General features: G+C 53.7%; 1 protein-coding gene across 13 annotated transcripts in view; it reads left to right on the top strand.

The window, feature by feature from the left end:
* The window catches only part of FMNL2 (formin like 2), a 112269-nt gene extending 87237 nt beyond the window's left edge, over window positions 1-25032 (top strand). For 2 of the 13 annotated variants that reach the window (XM_048309161.1, XM_048309170.1), the window contains 19 exons: window positions 1078-1171; window positions 4718-4792; window positions 6423-6533; window positions 7535-7684; window positions 8465-8566; window positions 8957-9266; window positions 9678-9899; window positions 10880-10900; window positions 12406-12530; window positions 13256-13458; window positions 14744-14978; window positions 15896-15964; window positions 16057-16137; window positions 16987-17116; window positions 17226-17389; window positions 17518-17619; window positions 18074-18172; window positions 18586-18709; window positions 21719-23222. In XM_048309161.1, the coding sequence (XP_048165118.1) occupies window positions 1078-1171; window positions 4718-4792; window positions 6423-6533; window positions 7535-7684; window positions 8465-8566; window positions 8957-9266; window positions 9678-9899; window positions 10880-10900; window positions 12406-12530; window positions 13256-13458; window positions 14744-14978; window positions 15896-15964; window positions 16057-16137; window positions 16987-17116; window positions 17226-17389; window positions 17518-17619; window positions 18074-18172; window positions 18586-18709; window positions 21719-21882 (2581 nt within the window). In that variant the 3' untranslated portion in view covers window positions 21883-23222. The other 11 variants (XM_048309162.1, XM_048309171.1, XM_048309169.1 and 8 more) reach the window with 9 other exon arrangements.
* Window positions 25033-25394: the final 362 nt, after the last annotated feature.

The raw sequence follows: 25394 nt of genomic DNA on the forward strand, positions 1-25394 counted from the left end.
CACAGCTGGAGCTGCCCTTTCCCTGCGCTCATCCCAGAGGTGTGGGCAGCGCTGGAGACTCCAATCCCAGAGATCTCCATCCCCTCCCCACACACATCCCCCTCAGAGGGGACATTGCAGCAAATCCCCATGAGAGCTCCTTGATCCCGAAACACCTTGGAAGTTTTTGTGGCAGGAGAGAAAAAAAAAAACCTAAACAAACCCTTGAGGAGGCAGAATTGAACATTCCATTTAAAATTTCCTAGGGAAGGGACCATTTTTTCTGGTTTCCAAAGATAACCTTGACCCTTTGCGAGCCACAAGGTATTTCTTGTTCTGTAACATCTGGTTTGAGTCGCTGCTTGAGCATGGGACTAATTTTTTTCTGTGTGTGCATGGTTTGCCTCTGCTCAGAGCTCAGCTGCCCAGAAAGTCTTTTGTTTTCCAGGAATCCTGGAAGAAAACACTGTGGATTATTTCCATGAGGGTTACACTGAGTTTGCTGCATGTTTTTCCCTCAGTGATCTCGTTTTCTCTCTGTTTTCACTGCTGAAAATCAGCTCCGATTCCTGATTTTTAAGGAGAAGGACATGCTCCAACATCCTGTGTTCCTGCAGTGAATTGTGTGTGTGTGTGTGTGTGGCTATAAATACAGATTATCACGGAGAATAATTCAGATTTGGGTCAGGAAAACTGCAGATTGGAATTAGAAGCACTTCCATTAAAAACTGGGCTCCAAGGAACCTGGTGGGGGGTGCCAAGCTGCTCCTCCAGGTGCGTGCAGGGAATTCCCTGGGAGCAGCAGCTCTCAAACACTGCCCTGCCTTTGCCAGAGCTCTGCCAGTGCCTTTTTGCTTGAGTTTCCAACTCGGGATTTCAATCCCTGCATGGTTTGAGAAGCTTTGAGACGGGGGGGAAAACTGCACGATCCTGGGAGAGGCGAAATTCCCTGGATCAGCACTGTGCACCTTGCAGGGATATTCATTCCAAGGGGTTAAAAACCCACGGGGTGAGGCTGCAGCTCCCACCTTGTCCCTCAGGTGGGGAGCAGATGGATCAGGTGCTGTCCCTGAGTGTCTCCCTTTGTTTTCCCCACAGGACAAAGGCCCTGGTCCTGGAACTCCTGGCGGCCGTTTGCCTCGTCCGAGGGGGCCACGAAATCATTTTGTCTGCCTTTGATAACTTCAAGGAGGTTCGTGGAGCTGCTTTATCAGATTTGTGTGTCCCTACTTCTCTTATGATTGATTGGAGCCTCCTCATCCAGCTAAATTCCCTCCAGGAAGGGTTTTCCAGAAGCTGCAGGTTTTCCTTGGAGCATTTTGGTGTCCCTTCCATCGTTCTCCTGTTTGTGTTAAAGAGCTGTAATTCCAACCATTCCAGCACCTCTTATTCCCAGCACTTCCCACTGCAGGCTGGATTGGGATATCACAGCCTTCCTCCCTCGCCAGTGAGCTCCCTGAGCAGCATTCCCAGCCCTTTGTCCTGGTTTCCATGGATTTGTGAGAGGCAGCTCTGCAGATTTATCCGAGTTGCCTGATCTTGGTGTTGCAGGACGAGCAGAATTCCAAGGGAGGACGGGAGGGAAGAGGGAGCTGTGGGACAGCTTTGGGATGCTCCAGGGGTCCCAGGTGCTGGGAGCTGATGCTCCATTGAAATCCCAACACTCCGAGAGCACTGTGGGATCCAAACTGGGATCTGAGTGGGACAGAGAGGCAGAAATAATCCTGGCTCTGTGCAGGGAACAGTTCCCAACGTTGGCTCTCATCCAGCAAAGCTGTTGTGGTGTTTTATACAAAAATATTCCAGAATAATTGGATTTGGGAGGGGAGGGTGTGCTCGTGGCATCTCTGGGTGGGAAATCACTTGGAATTTGGAAATAAACCCGGGATTGAGGAGCTTTGGAAATAAACCCAGGACTGAGGAGCTTTTCTGAAGGTGATCCATAACTTTGAAGAATCCAATGTGTTTTGCTCCAAGGCAAGCAGAAATGCCAGAAAAATAAACTGAAATTCAGCTAATCCAGACAACTTTTGGGAAGGTCGTTGTCTGGTGGTTGTTCCAGGGTCTGAACTTCCCTGGGAAGGGAAGAGCTGGTGTTGGAACCAGGGGTGGGAGAGGAGCAGGATCCAGCACACCAGGATTCCCTCTGTTTTAACATCACTCCCACTGATTCCATGGAATCAGAATCCTGGACTGGTTTGGGTGGGAAGGGACCTTAAATCCCTTTTATTCCACCCCTGCCATGGGCAGGGACACCTCCCACTATCCCAGATTGCTCCAAGCCCCATCACTTCCAGGGTTGCTCGGAGCAACCTGGGATAGAGGAATGTGTGGAATTAGAGGATTTTTAAAGGCCCTCCCAATCCAAACCATTCTGGGAATGATCCTGGAGCATCCAGCCAGCCAGGAGAGCGGGACCAACGCGAGGGTTGAGCTTTGCTCCTGGGAGGTCTGGCTGGGAATTGCGTGTCCATTGCCAGGTGGGTATGGATCCAATCCTCCCTAAACCCCTCCTAACAGATCCTCCTGCTTCCCCATGGGGTTGTGGTGCAGTTTGGAATAGATCCGGGGTGGATTTCCTTCGTTAGCACCCGGAGAAGGCCCCTCCGTGGGTGGTTTTCCATAAAAACACTTTGTTTTCTGGAATGATGTGGGCTCAGTGCAACTTCCAAAGGTTTTGTTCCCAGCCTAAGCAAGAGACAGGGTTTTTCCAGCTCTTTAATCCTGGTTCTTCCCCACAGTAACGCTCCTAGAGGAAAGCTCTGCCTCCCCTCATCCCAGCCGTGCTTCCCAGTGACAGCCCTTGGAAATGTATCCCAGTGGAAATGGCAGCATCTGGTTTGCTGTGGTGGGCCTGGATCCCAGCATTCCCAGCAGGATCCAGGCCAACCTTCAGGCTGGAGGCTTCATCTCCAGCTTCCCTCTCCTGAATCTTCCAGGATAAATTGCAGCATTCCATGGAAATCCCTTTGCTGTCTCCTGGAGCTCCTGAGTTCCAGCCCTGCCTCATCTGAGGGCAGTGGGAATATCCCTGAGCAGCCACAGGTGGATGTTGCTTTTCCCCTTCCTCAGGTGCAGGATCCCAGGATTGCTGATCCTGGGATTGGCCCTGCTCTGATTGGGTTGCTCCTGATTTCATGACTCTGCCCTAAATAGCTCCTGTGTTTATGGCAGCTGTTCCCAGCCATGGGAATGGTTTATACCAGATTTCCCAGGAATCCTGGCTTTGCTGCAGAGGGATCAGAGCTCTGTTGTTCCATTTGTATCCACAATCCGTGATTTTGTTTAAATCTGCTCCATGTTTTCTGAAGTGGGTGCAAGAGAGACCATGGAATCCTGGAATGGTTTGGGTGGGAAGGGGCCTTAAAGCCCATCCCACCCCTGCCATGGACAGGGACACTCCCACTATCCCAGGCTGCTCCAAGCCCCTTCCAACCTGGACACTTCCAAGGATGCGGGGTCCAAAACCTCTCTGTGCAGCCTCCTGCCTGGAATGTTCCCTGAAATTTCCCTCCTTTCCCACATTTACCAGCCCAGGTTGCTCCAAGCACCTTTCCTAGGGCAGGAAGGGATGGTGTGGGATATAACACAGAGCACCTGGGGAGCCTTTGGAGAGGATTCCATGGGATTGCTTTGGGCCGGACTCGGATCAGCCTCAGCTGAGACCATCAGGCTGCTGCTGCCTTTGATCCCTGCAAGGGATCCCGGATCCCTGGCCCTCCCTTTTCCTTGGAGCTGCCCGGACCCTGAGCACTGTGTGTGGTGTTTGGTCTCCCAGTGAGGCGCTCCTGGTGCTGCAGGGAGGCTTCCCAAGGATTATTCCTGAAGAAAAGCCTGGGATTAGTGTGAGGATTTACAGCCTGAAGGGCAGCTCCGAACCCTTCCCATGTCCCAGGGATCCCATCCCTGCCAAGCAGAGCCTTGTGTCCTTCACCAGGAGACTCCAAATCCTCCTCCACCCAGGGATGGATCTGTCCCAGCTCTGCTTTGCTCTATCTCAGATTTCCATGTGTGTTTTAAGGGTTTTGGGGAAGTAGGAAGTTTAAAGCTCATCCCATTCCTGCTGCCGTGGCCAGGGACACTTCCCACTATCCCAGATCGCTCCAACCTGGCCTGAAACATTCCAGGGATGGGAATGTCCTTTCCAACGCATCTGCCGTTCTGTGGGTGTTTTGTGGATCACTCCAGGTCTGTGTGCTGAGGAGAGCAGGACTGACAGAGAGAATTCCAACCTCCCAGAGAAGCTACTGGGAATATTAAGGTTGAAACAATATCCAGGGAGCTGCTTTATCTCAGATCTTTTGTTTCCTGCCAAAACCCCTTTCCACAGCTCTGGAATTCCCACCAGCTGCTTGTTGTGCTGATTTATTTTCACTCCTCCTTTAGCCAGGGATCATTTTCTCTTCTTTCCCTCCCTGTCATTTGGGTTTCTCCCTAATTACAGAGAAAAGGCAGCTCTGAGCTGTGGCCCAGCCTGGTGCAACCCTGCTCCTTCCACTCACGGATATGAGTCAATTTTTGAGGAGAAAAGAGATAAAAAGAGAGATTTTCTAATTACAAATGTGCAGTAATTGTACCTGGCTGCTCAGGCTCACACTGCAGGCGTCCACATGGAATTATTTTGGGCTGAAGGATATTTTAATGGGAGGAAAACCTGGCTGGAGAGGGCCTGAACAAGCAGAGGGGTGTATTTGAAACTCTTTTTGGGGTTGACCCCAGGTGTGGTGCTTGTTTTCAGGTGTGTGGGGAGAAGCAGCGCTTCGAGAAGCTCATGGAGCACTTCCGGAATGAAGACAACAACATCGACTTCATGGCGAGTGTTATTTTCCAGGAACTCCCAGTTTTTCCATCATTTTCCTTCCCTGGGCCTGGCCCTGTTCTCTCAGGCACAGCTGTGGCAGCAGGGAGGGGGTTGGAGGAGTGCTGGTTACAGGGCTGGTGGCAAAAATCTCCCAGAGCTGGGGGTTTGAGGCTGTGCTGGGGTGTGAGAAACTGAAATCCTGCTTTTAATCAGGAAAAATCTCCCTTGCACTCCTGCTCAGTGCTTGGATCCGATGTGGGTCCGTTCTGAGCAGCATTTCCCACCCCAGCACTGGAATTCTGAGGCCTCTGTTGCACTTGATGACAATTTAGCGCTGAGCTTTGTGTAAAAGACCATTTTCTGCCAAAAATCAGGTGTTGAAGCACCAGTGAGGCGATTCCTGCAGGCTTTGAGTGCTCCAGGAATGTCTCCAGGACAGGATCACAGCCTGGAGGGCCAGCAGGTTGAAAAGGAGGCGGTGTGAGGGAGACAGGCTGGCAAATTCCTTGGATTTAAAAAGAAAAAGAGGAAATTCCAGTGATCCTTGCATTTTCACTCAAGGCACCCCAGCCTGGAGTCACAGATGTATCCCATCCATTTTTCCTCTGGGCCCTGGAACAAATCCCAGGGAACTGGCCAAATTCCAGTACCAAACTGGTGATCCAAGGAGTGCCTCCAGTTTGTTCTTCCCACCAAAAGACCCAGAGATGTGGAGTCTCCTGGAGGCTTTTCCTGTGGGTAAAATCAGGTTGCTTCAATTCTCAGGTTCCTCCTGGAAATCTGGGAAGGATTCCAGTGGATGATGGGAAGCTGCTGTTGCAGTGTTGCTCACAGGATGGGCTTATATCCATGAGAAATCCAGCAAGGATGAGGGAAACTCCTTCCTAGAGCAGCTCCAGGGGTGACAGACGGGATCCTCAGAGGGCTGGGGGTACCTGGGCACAGCAGGACATGGCAAGGGAAGGGCAAATTTTGGGGTTTGTACCCCAATTCCTGCCACTCCACAGGAGATTTCCCCACATCTCACACCCTGGAGAGCCTTTGCCTTCCCCTGGCTGGCTTGGGGTGTGTGTGGATGCCAATCCCTGGGATCTGGTCCTTGTTCAGCTTGGGAAATGTGCTTTGGACAACCACCAGAGCTCCTTTTGTGCAAGTCCCCTTTCCTAAACTGGGGCTTCCAGGCACAGATTGATCTCCTTTTACAGGCCCAGGTTAATCTCACTTTTACAGGCCCAGATTAATCTCCCTTTCACAGCTGTTTAAACCCAGACCCAGATTAATCTCCCTTTTCCAGGCTGTTTAAAGCCAGGATTGGTATTTTAGGGCCTGGTGCTGGCGCCTGCTCCGGCCCAGGAGTGTTCCCGCTCCGGGAAGGTGACCCTGCAGGCATGACTTAATTCCTGGAATCTCATTCCCCTTTATCCCAGCAAACAAACGTTCCCTGAGCCCAAATCCGGCACTGGCTTGGGAATAGAGCAGTTCAGGAGAGCAGCTCCTGGCTTTCCCTTGGAGTAACCAAGTGTCTGGCTTTGGAGAGCCCATTCCCATCCCGCTCCTGGGGATCCTGCTCCAGTGCTGGTCCCAGAGATCCCATTCCAGCTGTCCCTGGGGATCCCTGGGCTCACTGTGGGTGTCCTTGCAGGTGGCCTGCATGCAGTTCATCAACATCGTGGTGCACTCCGTGGAGGACATGAACTTCCGAGTGCACCTCCAGTACGAGTTCACCAAGCTGGGCCTGGACGAGTACCTGGATGTGAGTCTGGAGCTGCTCCCATTCCCAATCCCCCCTCCTGCCTCCCCGGGCCCCTCACCCCACAGCTTCTGGGCTGTGCCACAGCTGGAGGGGCGGTGGCCAGAGGGGAATGGCTGCAGCCAGCTGGAATTACAGCCTGGAGCTAAATCGGGAGCCTGATAACAAAGGGAGGATGAACCACAGCCATCCTCGCCCTGCCACGTCCCGGCTCCAGCCACGGGGCTCCCTCCTTCTCCAGGCTGGAAAACTCTCCTTTGGGATTCTCTGACAGCCAGCACTTCTCTGCTGTCTGTCTGTCAGATGGAAGCTGCTTTTTTGTTTCCCCTTTCCTGTTTTCCGTAGAATCCCAGAATGGTTGGGGTTGGAAGGGACCCTAAGGAGCTTCTCAGTCCCCCCTGCCATGGGCAGGGACACCTTCCACTATCCCAGGCTGCTCCAAGCCCCGTCCAGCCTGGCCTTGGGCACTTCCAAGGATTGGAGCAGCCACAACCTCTCCAGGCAGCATTTTTGTCCCTGTCCTCAGGAGCACATCCATGGAAACGCTGCTCCTGTTGGCATGGGAATGACTTGTCCCTGCTGATTCCTGCTCAGTATCCATCAGGAGAGGGATTTGGGGTCTGTGGGATTTGTTTGGACATGGCTGCAGTGGCCATGGGTGTGTTTGGGGCCTGGAGGTGGCTCTGGGGAGTCCATGGGGACCAGGCAGAGCCTTTCCCAGCAAACATGGAGGAAATCATGGAGTGGTTTGGGCTGGAAAGGACCTTAAAGCTCTCATTCCAGCCCTTCATGGGCAGGGAAGCTTCAGTATCCCCTGGAGTGACAGAAGAGAAGACCCTGGTTAACTGAACTGTTTGATGTCCAGAGGGTTTCCCTGGGTGGTGGAAGTGCCCTGAGCTCCCCCTGCCCCCCGGCCTGTCCCAGTGCCCGCTGTCCCCTGTGTCCCCATTGTCCCCTGTGTCACCTGTGTCCCCATTGTCCCCTGTGTCCCCTGGGCTGTGCAGAAGCTGAAGCACACGGAGAGTGACAAGCTGCAGGTGCAGATCCAGGCCTACCTGGACAACGTGTTCGACGTGGGGGCTCTGCTGGAGGACGCGGAGACCAAGAACGCAGCCCTGGAGAGGGTGGAAGAACTGGAAGAAAACCTTTCCCACGTGAGTGGTGCCACCGGGATTCTGGATTTGCCAGGCCAGGTTTGGGGGGAGGTTCCCTTGGAAAAAGCCTTGGGATTGCTGGGCCTGTGTCCTGGGGGTTAATCAGGCGCTGGTTGTGCTCCCGCCTGGCACAGGGAGCCTCTGCGCAGGTGTGGGAGCTGCGAGAGCTGATTTCCACAGAGAATTCCAACTCCTCGGCCGAGCAGGCCCAAAATAGAGGGAAAAGCCATCCTGGCTGTGCCTTAAACAGGGGCTCAGGAGGGAAGGGGCTGGAAAATCCTCTTGTGTAGATACTCAGGGTTTGCTGTCCCAAACCTTGGTGTTTTCCTTTAGGCCGGGAGACGTGGCCTGGCTTTTGGAAAATGAGTACAAAAGGGAGTTCTCCATATTTTAAAAATGAGAAAAGGCTTTCCCTTCTCTCACCATCCCTGTGTTTCCATCACTTGGAATAAATCTGTTCTTGCTGTGCAGTGTTTGCTCCTCTGAGGTGTTGTAGGAATCATGGAATGGTTTGGGTTGGAAGGGACACTGAAACTCATCCAGTGCCACTGCCTGCCCTGACAGGGATACCTTCCACTCTCCCGGGGTGCTCCAAGCCCATTCCAGCTTGATGTCTCCCATCTCAAGCAGGAATCTGTTCTCTTGCCAAGGAAAGGCTTCAGGGTTTCCTGGAATATCAATAATTTATCAAGTGCTGCTGCTCCAAGAAGTGACCTCTTGTTTTGATGGATAAACACCCAGTTTTCCAGTTCTTTAATCCATTTCTCTTGTGCTGGACAGTTATCTGAAAAGCTCCAGGATACGGAGAATGAAGCCATGGCCAAGATTGTGGAACTGGAAAAGCAACTCATGCAAAGGAACAAAGAACTGGACGTGATCCGCGTGAGTGGGACGGGGAAGCCCCGGCTGGGTGCAGGATGCAGGGAGTGGAGATCACGGATCTGGGGCAGGGGAATTCTCTTGGCTTCCCAATTTAGAGCCTGGGGCAGATTTCTGGTGGAATTATTTGTGTGTGCACTCCAAGGATGGACATAAATCCCTTTGGATGTGCCAGGAATCACTGAGTGAGATGGACACATCTCATTGTCCACATCTGGAGCATTCCAGGTGGGAGTTTTGGACCTGTGCAGGTCCCAAAGGGTGGGAGAATCCGGAATTCCTCTGGAGGGGCTGCCCTGGGCACATGCAGTGCAAGCCCCTGTCTGGATCAGGCTGTTCTGCTGCTGGCCTCGGAATTCTGAATGCACATTCCCTGTGTCTGCATCATTCCAGGAGATCTACAAGGATGCAAACACGCAGGTTCACACCCTGAGGAAGATGGTGAAGGAGAAGGAGGAAGCCATCCAGCGCCAATCCACGCTGGAGAAGAAGATCCATGAGCTGGAGAAGCAGGGAACCATCAAGATCCAGAAGAAAGGGGATGGGGATATTTCCATCCTCCCCGTGGCCCTGGGCTCCGGGATGGTGCCGGCGGGAGCGGAGGCAGTGCCAGGGACCTGTGCCACACCCGGAGCTGGCCCCTCAGTGCCACTGCCCCCACCTCCACCCCCCCTGCCCACCCTGCCAGGGTCACCCGAGGCAGGTGAGGAAGGGGGCAGATCCCAGCTGTGGGGGCACCTGGATGGGCACTCCAAACCTCTCTGGGCAGTTCCAAGGCCTGAGCACCCTTTCCATGAGGAAATTCCTGCTGCTGTCCACCCTGAGCCTCCCCTGGCCCAGCCTGAGGCCGTTCCCTCTCCTCCTGTCCCTGTTCCCTGGGAGCAGAGCCCGACCCCCCCGGCTGCCCCCTCCATCTCCTGTTTTTCCGTGGATGGAAAAATTGGTCCCTCCTTTCCTGAGGGCACTTCCAGGTGCTGAAGGCCTTTGGTGGCTCGGCGTGGGGAGGGGACCCCAGGGGATGTTGTGGCTCCGGGGAGGGGACAGTGGGGATATTGTGGCTCTTCCTTTGTGACCCTTCACTCCATGCTAACTCCATTTTCCCTCCATCCCACAGTGCCCAACGGCCCCGTGGCAGTGCCACCTCCACCTCCACCTCCACCACCACCTCCTCCTCCTCCACCTCCTCCTCCTCCTCCTCCTCCTCTCCCGGGCCCGGCTCCGGACGCGGCTCCGGACGCGGCTCCGGCGGCTCCGCTGCCCCCTCCGCCCCCGCCCTCGGCTCCCCCCCTGCCCGGCACGGCCTCGCCCACCGTGGTCTTCAACTCTGGCCTCGCAGGTAAATCTCCCTCAGGGGAGGGCAGGGCACCCCAGTGCTGCCCCAAAACAAATCCCACTGGGCCTCCCTGGGCTTGGGATGAGGAGCTCATGGAAAAAAAAGAGTATTTGGGGTTTTCCGAGGGTGCCCAGAGAAGCTGTGGCTGCCTCATCCATCCCTGGAAGTGCCCAAGGCCAGCTTGGAGCAGCCTGGGATGGTGGAACTGGATAATCCTCAATGTCCTTCCCAACCCACACCGGTCTGGGATTCTGGGATTTATCAACCCAGCAGTTTGGGTTTGGTCTGGAAGAGTTGGATTCTCCAGTGGAACCAAACTCGCACCAAAAGTATTTTATGAACAGGGTCATTTCTGACTTTGACAGAACATGGGTTTGATTTCTTCTGAGAAGAAATACCTGTGCGAAATTTGGGAACTTTTTTGTGGAAATTTGGGAAGAAAAGGCAAAATTTGGGAATTTTTTGGCAGGAAGAACAATTTTGTTGCCCATCCTTGTCCGTGTTTTAGTCACTGCCACCTGCCAGGTGTCTCAGGGAGTGAGTGAGGGCTGACTGATTGCACCAGAAATCTCCAGAGCTCGTCAGGAGTCCAAAGCAAGAGACTCCCATGAAGAGCTTTGTTAAAGACAAAAAATCTAATGCAGTATCCCAGCCTTTAAAGATTCTTTGGAAGACAAAAAGCATCCAGAGGGTCCCAGGGTGTTTTGTCGGAAAATCAAGGCCCAAAGGCACCAGGGAGGGCTGATCCCTCGGGATGGGGCCGTGGAGGTGCCTGGGGGCTGCTGGGCTGCAGATCCCATTCTTCGGTGGGAATTCCGAGGGAATGGGACTGGAAGTGCCTTTTCTGGATCTGAGGGCTCCATGGGAAGGGGCATTCCCAGGGCAGGAACGCTGTGGGGCCGAGGGGAGTCGGGAAATAACAACTGCTGCTTTTCTGACCTTTCCTAACACTTCTTTCTCTGTTCCTTCTGCTTCCTGCTAAGATGGGCCCATCAAGCTCTTCTGTAGGTTCCTTGCTGCTAAGTATTCCTTATCCCGGCATTCCCTGTGTCCTGGGGGGTGCCCAGGGGCTCCAGGGGATGGGCAGGGGGAGGTCAGAGCCAGCCCTCGGCATTTGGGCACTCAGAGCTCGGGAAAGGAGGAGGAGGAGGGAAATCCAAAGGGATTCTGGGCTCCGTTATCTTTCCCACGAGGCGTTCCTGCCTTCCATGTCCTGGAATAACCCGGGAGCAGATAATTATCCATTCCAGTGTATGCACAAGTAGAAAATTCCTTTTTCCATGGGTGTTCAAAGCTTCTTTTATTGTAGGAATTACTTTAAGTAACCCCATTAATTAAGCAGAGAGCAAAGCTCTGTTTATTGTTAGAGCACAAGTTGGATAAATCCCATTCCCAAAATACACAGTGGAATATTCTGTGTATTCCCTGTTGTCCACGTGGTGGCCAGCACTGCAGGACCAGGGTTTCTGTTCCATGTTTGCAAGAACAAGAACTGATTTTTTGGGAAGTAATTCAGGGGAAAAAAGTTGATTGGTGACTGTAATTGATTGATTTTTTAGCAAGGAACAAGTCTGTGTTTTCATTTAAAGGAAAAGAAAGGGAAACTGGATTATGGAAATTATTCCTGTGGCTTCCAGATTGAATGGGATAGGGATAGGAATAGGAATAGAATGGGAATGGGAATAGGAATAGGATGGGAATGGGATGGAAATGGGAATGGGAATAGGAATGGGAATAGGAATGAAAAAGGAATGGGAATAGAAATAGGACTAGGATGGAAATGGAAATAGGAATAGAATGGGAATAGGAATAGAAATAGGAATACAATAGGAATAGGAATATAATAGGAACAGGGAAGGGTTGTTCCCCTGCTCCAGCATCGCTGTTTGGGAACGATCAGGCCTCATTTCCAGGTTTCATTTTCCCAGCTCCTCTGTCTAAATTCCCAGGTTACTCCAGAGTTCCCGACTCCGATTAGCTGGATTTGCATGGCACAGGAATTAAAACTTGGTTTTAAAGCCCTGTTAAAGCCCAGCTCTGCTGCAGCTCAGCCCCTCTGGCCTTGAAACTCAAACCTGCTGAGGTGCCCCACTGCAGTTTCCCCAAAACCCTTGGGAATGGGGCTTTTTTCCCTTCTTGTCACCTATTTGTGACACAGCTCAGGGAGGGCTCTGCCAGCAGCAGGGCAGGGCTGGATTCACCCACATTCCCCCTTTTCCATGGAATTTGGACAGAGCCTGGGAGTTCAAGTCAATCCAGGCAGCTTGTGGCGCTACAGGAATCCCAGATTTCCCTTTGGGAAGTTTGCAGAGCCCTGGGGGTTGGTGCTGTCCTGCTGAGGGCTGGGATTCCCCTCTCCAGCAGCCTCTGGAGGCAGCGACACCTTTCCAGGATTCCAGTGGGATAATGGGGTCCAGCCAGTTCTCCTCCAGTGCTGAATTCCAGCTGGGGAGCTGCGCTGTGGCGTTCCCAGGCAGTTTCCCAGGAGTTTTCCGTGCGCTCTCCGCAGCTGTGAAGATCAAGAAGCCCATCAAGACCAAGTTCCGCATGCCCGTGTTCAACTGGGTGGCCCTGAAGCCCAACCAGATCAACGGCACCGTCTTCAATGAGATCGACGACGAGAGGATCCTCGAGGTGCCCCTGCTCCCTCCCTGCTGCCCGGGAAAGCAGGGAATCATGGAATGGTTGGGCTGGGAAAGCCTCTCAGAGCGCCCCGTGCAGCCCTCAGGCCAGCACTGCCCCGTGTCCCCAGGTGCCACATCCCCAGCGGGTTCAACCCCTCCCGGATGGCGGCTCCGGCCCCTTCCAGTGCCTGACCACGCTTTCCAGGAAGGAATTTTCCCAATATCCAACTAAACCTCTGCTGGAGCAACAAGATTGCATTCCCTCTCCTGCTGTCCCTGTTCCCTGGGAGCAGAGCCCCAGCTGCCCCCTCCTGTCAGGGAGTTGTGGGGAGTGGGAAGCTTCCCACAGGGATAGGGCACAGCAGTGACCTTGGGAAAGGGCTCATTCCAGCTCCTGGATGCTCCCATGGATAACGAGTGTTCCTCAATTTCTGAACATGTGCAGAGCTGGATTTCTGGGATCTGGCCAGATTTCCTGATCCCAGCTCAGGAGCCTGTTCCCTCCATCCCTCGGCCCCTGAAATTCTCTGGATTCCAAAGCCAGGGTTGGGAAAAACCTGGGACAGTGGAAGGTGTCCCCATGGCAGGGGGTGGAATTGGGATGAGCTCTAAGATTCCCACCCAAACCATTCCATGATTCCATGATGCAGTCTCAGCCGGCACAATGCTTTCCCTGCCACTCTGGGTTAGGATTTAGTGTTCCCTGCGGGATAAATCCCTTCCTTTCCTTTCCAGGATCTAAACGTGGATGAATTTGAGGAAATATTCAAAACGAAGGCGCAGGGCCCAGCCATGGATCTGACTTCCAGCAAGCAGAAGATCCCTCAGAAAGGATCCAACAAAGTCACGCTGCTGGATGCCAACAGAGCCAAGAATTTGGCCATCACCCTGCGGAAAGCCGGGAAAACGGCGGATGAGATCTGCAAAGCCATCCACGTGTGAGTGCAGCCCCTGGCAGCGAGGGAATCCTGCCTGAGCTTTACTGGGAGCGCTGGGAAAGGGTTTGGAATTGGCGGTTGATGGAAATGCTTTGGCAGCTGGAAAAAAATTCCGGGGGAAGGACGGAATGGTTGTGAATTCCCAGAAATGCGATTGCCTGGAACTCAGGAAGCTTTCGGCTTGGTGTTGCTGAGTCCCTGTTGAGGTTTGACAAATTAGCACTCCCTTTATTAAAGCAGCTCATCCCAGCCCATCCAGTTTGCCATGGCAGCTCCCAGATATTTCCTGATGCAATGAGCAAAATCCAGAGGGAACACAGGAACAGGCAGCCCTTTTGGTTTGCTCCGTGAAGGATGAGTTTAGCCCAGGTGCTGGAGCAGATTTTGCATGGAATTAGGTTCGTGGAGTGGCCTCAGGAACTGGTACGGGTCCTTCCCTGCTCCTGGGATAGGTGTGGCTGCTGCTCCTTGGGCTGATCCCAAATCCACCCAGACTCATCCTGGCCATGGCAAACATCTCCCACTCCTCCCTTAAGGATGTGGATGCCAGGCTTTTCCTTTGGGCAGGAGTGACCCAAACCTGCCCCAGGCCCTGGCAGGTTCAGCAGTTGGGCTTTAGGGGGCTCTGGGTCAATTAAATACGAATATTTGCTGCTCCTCTCCTCTTTTCCCTGGAAAAACGAGCCTGGAGGGGTGAGGGAATGGCCACGTGTTTGGAAATGGAAGCAGCATCATTCCCATTATCCCTGGATCCTGTTCCCAGCTCCATGTGCAGGGCAGGAGGAGCTTCACAGCTTCTTCTTTGCTTTTCTTCATGTGGAGCTGAATCCCGGACTGGTTTGGGTTGGGAAGGACCTTAAAGCCCATCTAGTTCATCCAGGGACACCTCCCACTGTCCCAGGCTGCTCCAAGCCTCATCCAACCTGGCCTGGGACACTTCAGGGATCCAGGGACAGCCACAGCTGCTCTGGGAATTCCAGCCCAGCTCTTCTCCACCCTCCCAGGGAAGAATTCCTTCCCAATATCCCACCCATCCCTGCCCTCTGGCACTGGGAAGCCATTCCCTGTGTCCTGTCCTTCCGTCCCTTGTCCCCAGTCCCTCTGCAGCTCTCCTGGAGCCCCTTTAGGCCCTGCAAGGGGCTCGGAGCTCTCCCTGTGTCCTTCCCTTCTCCAAGTGAACATTCCCAGCTCTCCCAGCCTGACTCCAGAGCCGAGAGACATCCCTGGCCTGGCCACTTCCCTGCAGAGGGGTATCCCCACACCCTTTCCTGGGATTTTCCCGCAGATTTGACCTGAAGACGCTGCCGGTGGATTTCGTGGAATGCCTGATGCGGTTCCTGCCCACGGAGAACGAGGTGAAGGTGCTGAGGCTCTACGAGAGGGAGAGGAAGCCCCTGGAGAACCTGTCGGACGAGGACAGGTTCATGATGCAGTTCAGCAAGATCGAGAGGCTCATGCAGAAAATGACCATCATGGCCTTCATTGGCAACTTCGCCGAGAGCATCCAGATGCTCACCCCGGTGAGCGGGAGCAGGGAATGTCCACAGCTGGAAGGGATCCATGGTATCACTGACCCAGCTCCTGTCCCTGCACAGACCCCCCAACAACCCCACCCTGTGCATCCCTGGCAGCGCTGCCCAACGCTCCTGGAGCTCTGGCAGCCTCGGGGCCGTGCCCATTCCCTGGGGAGCCTGGGCAGTGCCCAGCAGCCTCAAAGGAATATTGGTGGGAAAAGGTACTGTTGGTGCTGGTCCGTGAGCCCTTGGAATTGGGTCCCATCCAGTCTGAAACACTGGGACAGCTGGAGGGGCTGGAATGTAAATTCTTTCTTACCCCAGAACATCTGAGGGGAGTGAATCCAGTGGGCAGACGAAGAGTTTGGAATCCTGGAGTGTCAGGGCAGGGGAACATTCACAGAATCCCAGACTGGGCTGGGTGGGAAGGGAAAATAAGGAATATCTCATTCCATCCCCTGCCATGGCAGGGACACCTCCCACTGTCCCAGGCTGCTCCAAGCCCCAGTGTCCAGCCTGGCCTTGGGCACTGCCAGGGATCCAGGGGCAGCCCCAGCTGCTCTGGGCACCCTGTGCCAGGGCCTGCCCACCCTCCCAGGGAACAATTCCCAATCTCCCACCCATCCCTGCCCTCTGGCACTGGGAAGCCATTCCCTGTGTCTTGTCCCTCCGTCCCTTGTCCCCAGTCCCTCTGCAGCTCTCCTGGAGCCCCTTCAGGCCCTGCAAGGGGCTCTGAGCTCTCCCTGTGTCCTTCCCTTCTCCAGGGGAACATTCCCAGCTCTCCCAGCCTGTCTCTGTGGCAGAGGGACATCCATGCTCTGTCCCATGGTGTGGATGAAAACCAGGAGGGGTTTTTTCAGGATGTTCATTTTTCTCCTGGCTGGATGGGCATTAACCAAAGCTTTCTCTGTGTTTCCCCGCAGCAACTCCACGCCATAATCGCTGCCTCTGTCTCCATAAAGTCATCCCAAAAACTGAAGAAAATCCTGGAGGTAGGTCTGACCCCAGCTCTCCTTCCAGGGGTGTCTAAACTTCCAGGAATTTGTCCTGAGAATTCCTGCTCTGCTCTGTTTCACCCTGGCAGATCATCCTGGCTCTTGGGAATTACATGAACAGCAGCAAACGAGGGGCTGTGTATGGATTTAAGCTGCAGAGTTTAGACCTGGTAAGAAAAGCTGGGATGTGCTGTGGGCACCAGCTGGGAATTAGAGCTGGGGAGTAACTGAGATTGGAAAAGCTCTCCAGGGTTATGGAGTCCAACCATTCCCAGCTCTGCCAAGGCCACCACTGACCCCTGTTCCCAGGTGCCACATCCACAGGGCTTTGAAATCCCTCCAGGGATGGGCACTGCAAACCCCCCTGGGCAGCTCCTTCCAATGCCTGAGCACCCTTTCCATGGGGAAATTCCTGCTGCTGTCCACCCTGCCCCTCCCCTGGCCCAGCCTGAGGCCGTTCCCTCTCCTCCTGTCCCTGTTCCCTGGGAGCAGAGCCCGACCCCCCCGGCTGCCCCCTCCTGTCAGGGACTTGTGCAGAGCCACAAGGTCCCCCCTGAGCTCCTTTGCTCCAGCCTGAGCCCCTTTCCAGCTCCCTCAGGAACTCTCCAGCCCCTTCCCAGCTCCGTTCCCTTCCCTGGACTCCTCCAGCCCCTCAGGGTCCCCCTTGTCCCAGAGCTGCCCCCAGCACTGGAGGTGCCCCAGCAGCGCCAGCACAGGGACGGGCACTGCCCTGGGGCTGTGTCACACCAGGGCTGGCACAGCCCAGGGGCCACTGGCCTCTTGCCCACCTGGGCACCCCTGGGCTCATGTTCATCACCCCTAGGTCCTTTCCCAGTTTTCCATCCTCTCCATCCCAGCCCTGTGGCCCTTCAGGGGGTTGTGGTGACCCGAGGGTGAGTGGCTGCTGAGGGACTCCACTGGTGCTTCCCGCATGGAAAAGATGCTGGAGCAGCACCGGTGAGTCCCTGAGCTTGGAGCCTGCTCCCAGCTCCGCACACCTCTGCTCCTGCTCTTCCCAGCTCCTGGAAACGAAGTCGACAGACCGGAAGCAGACGCTGCTGCACTACATCTCCAACGTGGTGAAGGAGAAGTACCAGCACGTGGCCCTGTTCTACAACGAGCTGCACTACGTGGAGAAGGCAGCAGCAGGTGCGGCAGCCTCCTGCAGCCTCCTGGGATGGCGTTTCCTGGCACAGCAGGCTCTGCCCGCCGGGAATCACTCAGCCTGTGGGTTGAGCATTCCTGTTTCCTTTCGCAGTGTCCCTGGAGAACGTCCTGCTGGACGTGAAGGAGCTGCAGCGGGGCCTGGAGCTGACCAAGCGCGAGTACACCATGCACGACCACAACACCATGCTCAAGGACTTCATCCAGAGCAACGAGGGCAAGCTCAAGAAGCTCCAGGACGATGCCAAAATAGCCCAGGTACTTCTGTGTTCCTGGGATTTGCGGTGGGGGGGTGACACCCAGGGATGGGCTGTTTCCGTGGAATGCTGGGGGTGGGGAGGATGCCTGGGAGGGTGTGCAGGGCTCTGAAGCTGTGCCTGTTGCAGGATGCCTTTGATGATGCTGTGAAGTATTTCGGGGAGAATCCCAAGACAACCCCGCCCTCGGTCTTCTTCCCGGTGTTCGTCCGCTTTGTGAAGGCCTACAAGGTAAACCTTGTCCTTGTCCTCCTCCTTGTCCTCTTCCTCCCCCTCTTTCTTCTGTTCTTCTTCCTCCTCCTCCTTTTCTCCTTGTCTTTCTCCTCCTTCTCCTCCCCTTCCTTCTTATCTTCCTTCTCCTCCCCTTTCTCTTCTTCTCCTCCTCCTCTTTCTTCTCCTCCTTTCTCCTCCTTTCTCCTCCTTTCTCCTCCTTTCTCCTCCTTTCTCCTCCTTTCTCCTCCTTTCTCCTCCTTTCTCCTCCTTTCTCCTCCTTTCTCCTCCTTTCTCCTCCTTTCTCCTCCTTTCTCCTCCTTTCTCCTCCTTTCTCCTCCTTTCTCCTCCTTTCTCCTCCTTTCTCTTCTCCTTCTCCCTCTTCTTCTCCTCTCCCTTTCTCAGACAGCCCCATTTTGGCACAGGATCCCATTCCTCCCTGACATCTCTAACCCATGGATTTTCTCACAAACAGCAAGCAGAAGAAGAAAACGAGCTGAGGAAAAAGCAGGAACAGGCCTTAATGGAAAAACTCATGGAGCAAGAGGCATTGATGGAGCAACAGGACCAAAAGGTATGGCACAGATATGGCTTCCAGGTGGGATCATGTTCCTGATACTCAGAAACCTCAGCTCCAAGTGAGGAATTGTAGTTGCCTGGAAAAGAGTCTGGAAGTTTTTATGGAGGGAGCTGGGATAAGCTGGAGAAGTTCCAGTGTATATTCTGCTGCTTGGGAAGTCTGCAGAAGGAAAACTAAACAGGTGGAATGTTGTGTTGTCCTTATTTCCATGAGCTAAACTTTGTCCTTCCCTCGCTTCTCCATGGAGCGGGAGCAACCGGCACACGGCTGTTCCCAGCCTTGGGATAGAAGGGGGTGGAAATCGGCAGTTCCTGTGGGAGCTGGTGGGACAAATGGGTGTGAGAGGTTCAGGAAGAAGCCCAGGAGAGCCAGAGGTCCATCCTGACCATCCCTGTGCGTGTTCCCAGTCCCCTTCCCACAAGAGCAAGCGGCAGCAGCAGGAGCTGATCGCGGAGCTGCGGCGCCGGCAGGTCAAGGACAACCGGCACGTGTACGAGGGCAAGGACGGCGCCATCGAGGACATCATCACAGGTACCCTCCTCCCCACCCTGCCAGCCAGCTGGGAATGCCAGGAGCAACAGGGCTATGCCAGCCAGCTGGGAATGCCAGCCTCAGGAACAACAGGGTGGATCTGCCGAGTGGCTGCTCCAGGGCTTCGTGTCCTCCTGAGGGCGTTGGTTGTGTGCTGTGCAGCAAGTGCAGAAGGTTCTGCTCCTTCTCTTCCAGCTTGTGGGGACATTCCCAAGTTTTTGGAGCAGGTAGGGAGTGCCTGATCCCAGCAGCTGCTCCAGCTGTGCCATGTGGATCTGTCCCAGATCCCTTTTTGCTCCCCACAAATGGGGTCAGTGTCAGGAGGAAGAGCCTCTGTTTTCGTTAGGATTGAGCTCAGAAATCCTTCAGTCAACCCCTGGTGACCCCAACCTGCTCCAGGTTTTCCTGCCCATCCCAGAGGGAAGGGACACAGCTCCTGGTGCAGCCAGGCACAGTCAGGACTTGGCTGCAAATATTTGCTGCTAAAAGGAGCCACCTGAGCTGCCTTTTGCCCAGGAATTCAATCCTTTTTAGCCCTCCTGGCTGCTGGGATTGCAGTATTTGGAGTTTTCCACAAATTCTTCACCTGTGGTGTGGAAGGAACATGATTTAACACCTCAGGAGCTTCACAAACTCCATTCCCTTGCACAGAAGCTCAAAAAAAAGGTCTTTGCCAACTGCTCCTGGAAGTTTTCCACAGGAGTTTTTCCTGCAGCAGGGCAGGAGAGCTGTTTGATCCCTCACTAAGGAAATCCAGGGAGTTTTTGCCCAACTGGATGAAGTGTGTGAAGCTTTCCCAACTCATTTTAACCTTGATTAACGGCCCTGAGATAACATTCCTCATTTAAAGGGCAGGGTGGCGATGATATCCAACCTGGCATTGCTTCCACAACTCCTCCGGACTCCTGGGAGTTCATTTAATTGGAAAAACGGTTCTGTTCTGTGGGAGGAACAGATTGTGTGGCAGACACCCATCCCTATGGAAAAAACGTCCAGAGGAGAGGGTGCCAGGCTCGAATTAAACATTTCCTGTGCTCTGGTGCCTGGATTTGCCCATCTTGGGGCCTCAAGCCACGGAGGAGGAAAGGTCAGGCATGGAAGGTCAGGTAGGACTGAGATCCCCTCCCCATCCCTGGAGATATCCCAGTAAATCCTGCACCTCCCCATCCCTGGCAGTGTCCAAGGCCAGGCTGGACACTGGGGCTTGGAGCAGCCTGGGACAGTGGGAGGTGTCCCTGCCCAGGGCAGGGGTGGCACTGGGTGGGCTTTAGGGTCCCTCTGAACCCCAAACCATTTCAGGACTCTGATCCCAAACACCAAGGGGGTCTTCCCACAAACCTGTAGCACATCTTAAAGCAAGTTCTTCAAGGAAATTATTTTATTATAGGCCAAGGGGGAATGGCTTTAAGATGAAGGGAAGATCAGGGATTGGGAAGGAATTCCTGGCACAGGGTGCCCAGAGCAGCTGGGGCTGCCCCTGGATCCCTGGCAGTGCCCAAGGCCAGGTTGGACATTGGGGCTGGAGCAGCCTGGGACAGTGGGAGGTGTCCCTGCCATGGCAGGAGTGGGATGAGATGATTTTAAGGTCCCTCCCAACCCAAACCACGCTGGGATTCCACGAGTGGATGAAATATCTCCTCAAGCCTCACAACCACCTTGTCCAAGGGCCCGTGAGGAGCAGGCTGGAGGTGTCCCAGTGTCCCTGTGGGAGCGCTGAGCTGTCCCTGTGGTGGCCTGGAGCAGTGCTGACGTTGGTTTGTGTGTGGCTGTTGTTGTTCCCATGCAGTGCTGAAGACGGTGCCGTTCACCGCCCGAAGCGCCAAGCGCGGCTCTCGGTTCTTCTGCGACCCTGTTGTCCCTGAGGAATTCCATTACTAAACTCTCCCTCTTTCACACCTGCCGCTCTTAGAAACCAGGAAGGTCGCTGTAGGCTTTTTGCCACTTTGTTTGTGTGGATCTCAGCCAGGACTCTGTGACTGTTGAGTGTGTAGTGGTGTCCAGCGTCCTCCTGACGTTGTAGTGGTGTCCCCTCTGTTGCATGTCCTCTTCATCCCATCCCGTCTGGCTGTCCTTGTGTCCCATAGAACAGCAAGGTGGGAGTCACTGGGATGAGTCTCCTGCAGTGCAAGGACTGAGGAGCCCAGGCAGTGACCGCTCACTTGGCTTGTCTGTGTCACCTCGGGGGGCTGTGCATGTGGCACCTCAGCTGCACGCCAGAGCGGAATTCTGGGCTGCATGGACCTTGGGAAGGGCCTTGGGGGTGGCTTCTGGCTCGGGAATAACACCCATGGGATGGTTTAGGATTCCTAACCAGCACCTGCATGTTTGGCTGCATGGGGTGGAACAGCAGGGTAAAATCTCTCCTCGTTTGGTCACATCCGTATTTAACCCTTATTCCGTGTCAGTTCCATGCCAGCTTTCTTTCATGGCATCGGGAATTCTCACTGAGCCTGGACTCTCTGCCGAGGCTGGGCTCAGTGCATAGAGCAGGGGGAGAGGGGAGCAGGGCTGGGAGTCACGGGAAATACAGGGCAGAACCACAGGAACGGTGCCAAGGAAAACCTGACATGGAACTGAGCGATTCCCATGGTGGTGCCCATTGTCCCAAGGGTGTCCCTAACCCAGCATGTCCCAGGACACTGTTGTCCTCATTAAGGACTCAGCTTAAGAAGCCAACAGTGCTCCTCCCCCTGTTCTCTGTGTAACTGCAGCAGTGCTGCCAAGAAATCCACAAACTAACCCGCTCCGCGCTTCTCTGCCCTTCCGGCTTCTCTGCTGTGTTCTCTTCCTGGAGCCAACCTTCAAAGCAGCTTGGAATTGGGGTAGGGAACGGCCTCCTGTCCCTCCTGGCCTGTCTAACCCCTCCTGCTCCGTGCTTTCTGCCTGGGAGGTTTGAACGCTGACTTGACTTGCTCTTCATTCTCCATCCCATTTTTTTACTTAACCATCATTTTTTGTGTTTTGTTTTTGTTTGTTGTTTTTGTTTTGTTCTGTTTTTTTTCTGTTTAGCCCTAAAGAAGAATAATATCACTAAATTTCCCAATGTTCACTCGAGGGTAAGGATTTCTTCTAGCACAGCCGTGGTGGAGGAGTCCCAGAGCTGGCAAGCATCACTTTTTACTTGGCTTCCTCCTCTCTCTCTGTGCCAGGCAGCTGGTGGTAGATGTGGCTGAGCTAATACTGGTGAGACCCTCGAGGCCAGTGGAGACCCAGATCCTTGATTCTCCCCTCTGGAGGTGCAGGGATCCACAGGATGGTGGCTGGTGACCATCATCACACTGTTTTGGCCACTTCAAGTTGAGCCCAAAACAGCCTTGTCCCCAGGTGATGTTGGTTGGTGACCAAGTTCACACTCCATTTTGGCCACTTCTCCTCAAGTCCGGCCCAGAATAGTCCTGTCCCAGGTGGTGTTGGTTGGTGACCACCATCACACTCTGGTTTGGCCATTTCTCATCAAGTTGAGCCCAAAATAGTCTTGTCCCCAAGTGCCTTTGGTTGGTGACCATCTTCACATTCCCTTTTGGCCTTTTAAATTCCAGTTGAGCCCAAAACAGCCTTGTCCCCACGTGGTGTGGGTTGGTGGCCACCTTCACACCCTGTTTTGGCCATTTCTTTTCAAGTCCAGCCCAAAATAGCTTTGTCCCCACGTGTTGCAGCCCCACAGTTGGGTTCTGCATGAGGTGGACAATCTCCAGCTGCAGGTGTGGAGAGAGGAGAGCTGAGAAGTTTGGGAGTTGTGTGTCAACTCCAGCACAAGTTATCCAGGAAATCTGAGGGATTTGCCCAGTCCAGCACAGATTTGTTGGCCAGGAGAGAAATATTAGAACTGGAATTGTCTTCAGTGCTTGTTGTGTTGTAGGTGCACAGGTGACAGCACATGGGCCACCTGTAATGGGCTTCCATCATCACATCCATCAGCTTTCTCCCTCTTCCATCCATCCATCCGTCCCATCCCATGCTCAGTGTTCCCTCCCGAGCTCTCCCCTCCTTTGGCTCTTCCAGCATCTCTCCAGCCAGGAGGTGGGCTGGCAGCTGGAGAATCCCAGGGCACCTCTTTAAGATCTTGGAGGTCCTTGCCAACCTGAATGATTCCATTATTCCATGCTAAATGAGACGTAGGGATCCTAAATCCGTCCTGCTGCGGCTGAACCCATGGGTCACACCCCTGCCGTGAGGTGGAACATCCTCCAGCTGCGGCGTTGAGGGAGTGTGGGAACGCCCAGGGCACACCTCAAACCAGCTCACTGGGGTCCATGTGGCCTTTGAGAGGGCTCTTGGGGCCGTTCCCACAGCACAATTCCCGTGGTCCCACCAGCATCCCGATCCCACCAGTATTAACCGGCCGCTGGGGCGCGTAGTTCCGGGCACGTCCGTCCTGCTCCCTGCGCTGCGCCAATCCCTGCTCCCGTCCTCCACAAGCTGCTTTGACTGGCTTCCAGCGGGCCTTTCCCTGTCTGTCCTGCGTGTGCCGTGTGTCCGTGTGTCCGTGCCGGCGCTCCTGACTCCCGGCTCCCCGCAGATCTCCGGAACCAGCCGTACCGCCGGGCCGACGCGCTGAGGAGGAGCGTGCGCCGCCGCTTCGACGAGCACGGGCTGCGCTCCAACGGCGCCGAGCTGGCCATGTGAGCCTGCCAGGGAGCGGGATGGGCTCCCCATCCCACCTTTTCCAGGGAAAAACGGACCTTCGGAGGGCTCCCGGCCCGGCGCCGGGCTCTCCACGCCAAGTGCCTCAAATGGAAGCTCCTGCTCCAATGGATCCAAGCAATAGGATTGGGGTTGGTTGGGTTTCTCTGGACACCAAGACTCTGCAGGATTTGTAACCAAAATGTAAAATATGGATTAGTTTGGGGGGTTGGGTTGATGAGAGCGAGGGCTCCTGTGGGCCTGACTGGTTGGAAACTGGGAATGCTGGGAATACTGGGATGTGCTTGGCTTTTAATGCTGGGCTGAGGGGCGGGCCTGGCCTTCAGCTGCACTTAACGGCTCTTTTTTAATTAAAACTGCAAACAAAGACATTTAAGGGCTTTCTATACACGGAATTAATAATCCCAAGGAGCAACCCAGCCCTTTTCCAAGCCCCTGCAGCCTCTGCATGGAATGTGGGCCCACAGTCCCAGGGATAGGAATGGAACAGGAGCTCACCCCAGGCCGGGGCTTTGGGATGTTCCGGGGCCTTGGCTGGGGGGCCGAGGGAGGCAGCGTTGGGATAACAGCGTATTTATTAATTAGCACTAAGCAATTAACACCCAGTAATCAGTATTAGGCTCTGAGGACCACTGCAGTCCAGTTCCTGGCACGGGGATTCCAACCCTGCTCCGGCTGCAAGACATTCCCGCTCGGATTCCCTGCTGAGGCTCCTGTGGAAGGGAAGCCCAGCCTAAAATTCCCGGTAGGTTTTAGGTTCTCCATGGCATTTTCCAAGCCTAACAAAGGACAGGAGGCCGATTTAGGAGCACCCCGTGCCCCGGAGCAGCGGGATGGATCCCACTCCGTGCCGGCAGCATCCAGGAGCTGGGAAGATCTGGACTGAGGAGAAATTTGTCCTTCCCAAGGCCCATTTTGCTTCCAGCTTCCCTGCCTGGGCTCATCCATCTGTTAATTGTAAAATTTCTTGTATAGTATTTAACCACTGAATTTCTTTGCCCTTTTCCATTGTGCTCCCGTGAACCACTGGTGGAGGTCCCTGGTTTTTGTTTTCCTTGGATAATGTGTAGTTATATGATAATCTGTTTTTAAATGTACAGATATTTTGCTACAAAATTGGTGCAGTTTTTTATGGTTTTTACACTCTCCCCCCTTCTCCCCCCCCACTTTAGCCTCTGGGTAATATTGTAAATATTGTTTAAAAGGAAATAAATGCATCAAGCCTGTGCTATACAATCGGAATGTTATTTTAACTTATAGTTTTTGTTTTTATATTTAACTAAAAGGACAGTTTGGGACTCAGAGTTACCACATTGACCAATTTCCAGGAATTTTTCCTTGAAAAACTGCCAAGTTTTGCATTTGCAGCACCGTGTACTTGACCTGCTAAAGAGAACATGCCACTGTTGGAATGAGAGTTTGGATCAAAGAGAACTGGACAATTTGAATTTCAATTTCAGCACTTGTTGGGGTATAAGCACTAAATCTCATTTGCTTCAGCTCAAAGGTATTTTTTTTAATTAAAGCCCAAAATGAAAGCCAAGCTGGCATGTTCTCTTTAATATTTTTCTAGTCATAGATCTGCTTCTTAGCAAGATTAGAAGTGTTTTATAAAGCAGTTCACGTTCCTTTCCTGGTCTGTTCCTGCCATAAAATCAAATAAACTATTTACACTACTACACTGAAATCCAGAGGGGTTTTTTGGGTCACTTTTACCTTTTCCCCCCCCCCTAAAAATCGTGATATTTGACAGGTGAACACCTGGAGCTTGTGTGGGTGAAGACTGAAATCATTTGCAGCATCGATTCTTTGTTATTCTGGAAGAGGCTGAGGGAAGAAATTTGGGGTGGAGGTTCCTGGGAGACACCTGGATCAGCTCCAGCAGAGAAATAAATGGGGATTAATATTTGCCACAAATGTATTCAAAAAAATCCAAATATTTAAGGCCAAAATGTAACAATTTGATATTAAAATCCAATTTAACTTTTAGAAGGGTTTAATAAAATTGTTCTGAGGGGGGTCAGGATTAACCAGCACAGCC

This window comes from Corvus hawaiiensis, chromosome 7, assembly GCF_020740725.1.
Source record: "Corvus hawaiiensis isolate bCorHaw1 chromosome 7, bCorHaw1.pri.cur, whole genome shotgun sequence".
NCBI classification, from domain to species: domain Eukaryota; kingdom Metazoa; phylum Chordata; class Aves; order Passeriformes; family Corvidae; genus Corvus; species Corvus hawaiiensis.